Source organism: Ailuropoda melanoleuca, chromosome 1, assembly GCF_002007445.2.
Source record: "Ailuropoda melanoleuca isolate Jingjing chromosome 1, ASM200744v2, whole genome shotgun sequence".
NCBI lineage: Eukaryota > Metazoa > Chordata > Mammalia > Carnivora > Ursidae > Ailuropoda > Ailuropoda melanoleuca.
Genome location: NC_048218.1, coordinates 109,052,676 through 109,058,240, shown reverse-complemented (window position 1 = coordinate 109,058,240; position 5,565 = coordinate 109,052,676). Strand labels below are relative to the sequence as shown.

Genomic DNA, 5,565 nt, shown 5'->3' with positions numbered 1-5,565 from the left:
AAGAAAAAAAATAAAAAAAAAAAAAAAAAAAAAAAAAAAAAAAAAAAAAAAAAAAAAAAAAAAAAAAAAAAAAAAAAAGGCGTCTTGAGGGGGTCACCTGACCGGGGGCTCCTGCCCGGGGCGCCTTCATGGTGGGGGGGGCGCCTGCACGAGGGGCGCGGGGCGCGCGCTGCGCCCACAGGGGACCGAGGGACGCCTGTGTGGTTATGGCCATGCCGTCTGTCACGCCCCGATGACACTGCTGCGTGGTGTGAGGGCCTAAGCACAAAATACCTGTGCTCAGAATTTTGCAAGTGACCAGCCACTTTCACAAGCGGTGTTTCTTTTCAGCTGAGGGTATTAAGATCTAAAACGACGCACCTGGCAGCTGATCCCCACAGTGGAGGGGCACCTGAGGTTTCGGATTCCGAGTTAATCCTGGCACTTCATGCTAATGTGGCTTTTCTCTCAGTGTCCTCTTCTATAAAAGGGTGCTGGCAGTTAGGGCCAGGATTGTTCTGTAGGACAGGAAAAGAATATATGCCACAGCCTCTAAAGAGCCATATGGTCGTGTGGGATGGTTAAGGGTATCACTGGCTAACCGGCTTCTGTCCTCAGTAAGTTCCTCTTGCCCTTTTAGCCAAACTGACCTCTCCCCTCTGGGCTAAGACAGTGACTTGAGTGAGTCTCCAAGATCAGCAAAAATTATGGGCTACAGAGACACTGCTGAGATTAAGGAAATGGGTTTCCATAGGTTTGAAGTTGGGAGAGCAAACAGATCAGGGGCCAGTCCCCCAGCAGCTTTTTTGTTTTTTGTTTTTTTTAAGGGATTTAACCATTTCCAGTGGTTAGACCCGCTCAGAGAGGAGTTTAGTGTACTGGGTGCTGCCCTTTTGCTTATGAGTTTGTTTCATCTGTGTAACAATGCTACACAGTAGATACATTATTATCTGCTTTAAAGAGGAGGAAATCAGGGCACAGAGAAGGAAGTGAGATGCCCAAGGCCACACAGCAAGTACGTGGCAGAGCTGGGGTTCAAAACCAAGCAGTCTGGGTGCAGCACTTAAATGAAGAGCCTCTGGTCCTACCCCCTAAGGACCTCCTTTCTCAGGGTCCAGGAGAGAGGAAGACAGACGAGTTGACAGAAACTTGGGCTGGGCTGCAGCTCTGTGGGTGATGGGGTGGCAGGCATGTGCATCTGCGAGAAGGGCTTTCTGAGGACGTGGCATTTGAAGAACAAATGGGTGCTCACCAGGCAGAGGGGATAGTAAGCAAAGGCCTGGACGCACCGAGCGAGGCAGGAAGGACCTCTGGGCATCAGCTTTGTCCCCTCTCTCTGCCCAGCTCCGAGGTGACACATGTGGTGATGGAACAGACCTCAGCAGAGGAGGCCAGCTGCTGGCAGGAGCGCAGGACGGTGGCGGCCTCTCTCCGAGGATGCACCCACCCAGAGCTGCTGGACATAAGCTGGTTCACAGAAAGCATGGCAGCTGGGCAGCCCGTGCCTGTGGAGCGCCGGCACCGCCTGGAGGTGACCTGGGTGGCCTGGCATAGGGCCTGCGGAGACTGCCCCGGGGCAGGGTATAGCTCGGGGGCGAGGAGGGGGGCGAGTGACTCGTCAGCAGCACCGCCCTGCCTACAGATGAGGTGAGCAGTGGGGCTCAGCGCAGACTACCAGGGGCCCTGGGAGGCCAGGCCGTCCTGGCTTCTCCTTTCATCATTCATATGAGCTCTTGGGGTCCACTTATTTTTAGCATCCTCAGGCCTTTCTTGTTTAAGTAGTGGGATGGTAATTCCTGGTGAGGTGACCCAAGGACCAGCAGGTGGGTCTGTGCCTCTGTCCCCGGGGATGCAGGTGTGGGCTCAGAGTCAGGCTTCCCATGTTCCATTCCTGGCTCTGCCTGCAGGCCACGAGCCGGTGTCCCCGTCAGCGAGGTGGGGATGACACGCACTGCTAGCCCACTTGATTGAGAGGGTTTCGGGTGGTGGAGCGCATGCGTCATGTGCGGCGACAGGAACGGTCCTCCGTGAGAGTCCGCAGGTGCTATGCCTCCTGCTGCTGTGAGCGAGGAGCCCCTCCTCGGCCTGCTCTGCCCCTCCTGTACTTGTCAGGGGCAGGGCTCTGGGGGCTGCCCGGCCCTGCCAGCCCTCAGCCTCCAAGTGGCCTCTGTATTGCCCCTCACAGGTGGCTGTGCCCGGGAAAGGACTGCCCAGCCCAGTGAGGATGCCACCCTATGCCTGCCAGCGCCCCACACCCCTCACACACCACAACACCAGCCTCTCGGTGAGCCTTGGGTTCCCAGCCTCCCTGGCGTGGGGCCAGGCCTGTTCCCGAGAGCCCTGCCACGCTGCCCTGTCCCAGCCTGGGGACAGGTGGGTGGGAGCTGGGGCGGGAGGAGTCAGGCCCTTCCGAGCCGGGTCACAGAAGGGCCTCTCCTTGCAGGAGGCTCTGGAGGTGCTGGCGGAGGCTGCAGCCTTTAAGGGCAGCGAGGGCCGCTTCCTCTCCTTCCGCAGAGCCGCCGCGGTGCTCAAGGCCCTTCCGAGCCGGGTCACAGCCCTGAGCCAGCTGCAGGGGTTGCCGCACTTCGGAGAACACTCCTGCAGGGTCGTCCAGGTCGGTGCTCTGCACGCTTGGCAGGGTGGAACCGTGAGTGCAGGCAAGTGGGTGAGGCGGCCTGGGAATCGTGAGCGCCGGGGGTTGGGGCCGAGTGCAGCTGTGGAGGCCGGCTTCTGGGCCCGGGCAAGCGACCGTCTGTGTAGATTCCTCGTCTGTAAGTGGGGGCCATACCATGTGGCTGGTAGGGACCAGGCAGGACAGGTAGCTGGCATTGCTGGCATCGGCCCTGCTGTCTGGGATGGTGGAAGGGAACCCCTGACTTGAAGCAGCTCTTTTTAAAACACGAATTTAAGGACCCAAAATGTTAGGTCCTTCACATGTCCTGTTAAGTTGTACCATCTAAGGGGTACACTTGCCACTGGGAGAATATGTGGGGACCAAATATACTTTTGAACTCAAGCTTTTAAGTGAAGTCCCATTGCATACGTCACCCATGTTTGGAAAAGCCATGGTTTACATATCTTGGGACTTGTCATTCCTCGGAGAGGTCCCCTGTGTTCCCTGGGCCAAGGGCCATGAGGCCAGAAGCGCTGGTGCCCCCCCGGGCGTGGTCTCTATTTCTAAGTGCCCCTGGGTCCTGATAGGACAAAGCTGTCCTGCTGAGTGTTGGGGTTCCACCTGGTCCTTGGGCCCCAACTCTTGTCCCCAGTCAGGCTGAGACTTTTGCTTGGTCCCCCAGGAGCTGTTGGAACACGGGGTGTGTGAGGAGGTGGAGAGGGTCCGGCTGTCAGAGCGGTACCAGACCATGAAGGTATGTGCAGGGTGGACCCAGCAGGGCCTCGGAGCCCTCCCCGGGATGACAGCACGGTTCCAGCCACGGACGGGAGGCGAGCCGGGGCGCCCAGGGGTCAGAGAAGGTCTCGCTGAGGAGGTGGCAGCTAGCTGACACCCGATATGCGTGAGGCAGCCCAACAGAGCGGGGCGAGGAGAAGCTTGTGTTTAGCAAAGGGGCGTTTGTCTATCGCTCAGCACCATCTGTTCTCATTGGGCTGCCAGTGGAATATTCTCCAGTATGTTTTATCTGCCGGCATCTTAAACAGAGTGTGCTGGATAAAACGTGACTTCCCCCCGGAGCCGAGTCTATGGGGTTGCTCCTCACACTCTGTCCCCCTGTGATCTCGTGTCCTGCTTGTCACCCTGCCTGCGTCCACAGCACACCTTCCCCTGTTCTTACCACTTCCGACCTGACGCGCCAGAGCTTGCCTGGCCGCTTCCATCTCGCTGCTCTGACCCCTGTCCCATCAGCCATCTGTTGGGGGCGGGAGGCTTCCCTGGCAGGGTGGGTCATCGGTGCTCTGGGAGGTGGCCCAGAATGTGGTGAAGACCAACGGGGGGCTTCAGAGAGAAAGAGAAGCCACGTGTGAAGGACGGAGGGTCCCAAGTAGGTGCCCAGGCCAGCAGAGAGGTGGGTCAGCAATTAGGTTAACAGTTGGGTTCTGAGCATTTTTTCTGTCAGGACCCAGGCTCTTGGTTCAGGGGATCGAGGGAAGGCCGGCCGGCATAGCCCAAGATGGGCAGAGCTGTAGCCAGAGGAAGCAGGGCTCAGGGACCCAAGTGCCACCAGGGTCCTCCTCCTTTCCTCAAGCTGGCCCCCTCTGCTGGCCACCTGGTCACCTTCTGTGGGTTACGGCTTCCACCACCACACAGCCCTGACCTTCTGCTTTGCTTCCAGAAATTCCTGGGGAGGAGATTGGCTAGAGCAGGTGCCTGCCTCTGACCAGAAAGCTGTGGTCAGGGAGGAAAGAGTGACTTGCTGGGGCTGGAGTCCGCCACCGCCCCCCCCGCCCCATGTGGGAGACCCGTGTGGGGCCGGCCGCCCCCGACGAGAGGTTGGCTCCCACGCTGTAGTTCGTGTGGCTGGGCGGTGACTCCAGCTCCTGCTAAAACAACCGTCTGGTTTGCTAAGGAGGAGAACCCCAGTGCAAAGCCTTGGCTGCTGTTAGGTGGGAGCGGCGTGGTTCCCAGTGGACGGGAGGCTGTGGGGATGATTCGTGTGTGGTGCTGGAGTCACAGGCTGAGCTGCACGGGCTCTGGGGAGAGACTTTTCCAACGCAGGGGGCCGAGGCCCTCAGAGGGAGGTCCACTGGGGTCTGCCCGGGCTGTCCCCCTGCACAGGCCAGCCTTAGGGTTTGAATCCTCCTGTACGTGCACCGTGTGGCCTCGGGCAGGCTGCTTGAGCCGGACGGCCGTGAGTGGCCACGGGGGCGGCCTGGGACGGTACCGCCCTCGCCGACGGCTGTGGCCATCTGTGTCTTCTGTCAGGACTTTGCTCCTGACCACACTGTGCTCATCCCCCAAACAGCTTTTCACCGGGATCTTCGGGGTTGGGGTAAAGACTGCTGACCGGTGGTACCAGGATGGGCTGCGGACCCTGGACAGCCTCCAAGGGCAGCCCCAGAGGTTGACCCAGCAGCAGAGAGCAGGTGAGCCTCCGAGAAGGACGGGGCCCGGGCCCCCCACACCGTGGAGCCCGCAGCACTGACACACGGCATGTGCCGGGGGGCTGCCTTGACGGCAGGGATGGGGTCAGTGCACGGAGGTCCCGGGGGCAGGCAGGCCCCTCTGTTTGGTGGAGTGGAGTCTGGACCTGCTGCAGCCCTTTCGCATTGAACAGTGGTGGTCACGGTGGCTGCTGTGACGTTCACACCTCCCAGCTGGACCAGGAAGGGGAGGCTGTGTCTCAACGGCCCTGCGCACAGCTTGCCAGCATGGGGCTGGGGTCCTGGTGCGCTGGCGGATGGCATGGGGACCTGCGTGGTNGCATCAGCAGTCTGACCACGTGCCCTCCGGAATGCTGCCGGCAAGCAGCCCAAAAACACAGGAACCCAAAACCAGGGTGGGCCCCAGAGCCGGGGCAGAGTCCTGGCCCCACAGGCTAAGGGCAGGTGCAAATAGCACCAAAGGAACTTTGGAGAAGGTGGTCCACAGGGAGGTTTTATGAAGGTCACGAGGACTGAAGGATCACCCCC

General features: G+C 59.6%; 1 protein-coding gene across 1 annotated transcript; it reads left to right on the top strand.

Moving 5' to 3' along the window:
* Positions 1–168: 168 nt before the first annotated feature.
* LOC117803059 (DNA-directed DNA/RNA polymerase mu-like) lies at positions 169–5,349 on the top strand. The gene is made up of 5 exons (XM_034664859.1): positions 169–1,510; positions 2,165–2,263; positions 2,423–2,593; positions 3,276–3,347; positions 4,899–5,349. The coding sequence occupies exons 1-5, from the start codon at positions 1,220–1,222 to the stop codon at positions 5,076–5,078; spliced, it is 813 nt and encodes a 270-aa protein (XP_034520750.1). The 5' UTR covers positions 169–1,219; the 3' UTR covers positions 5,079–5,349.
* The last annotated feature ends 216 nt before the right edge of the window (positions 5,350–5,565 follow it).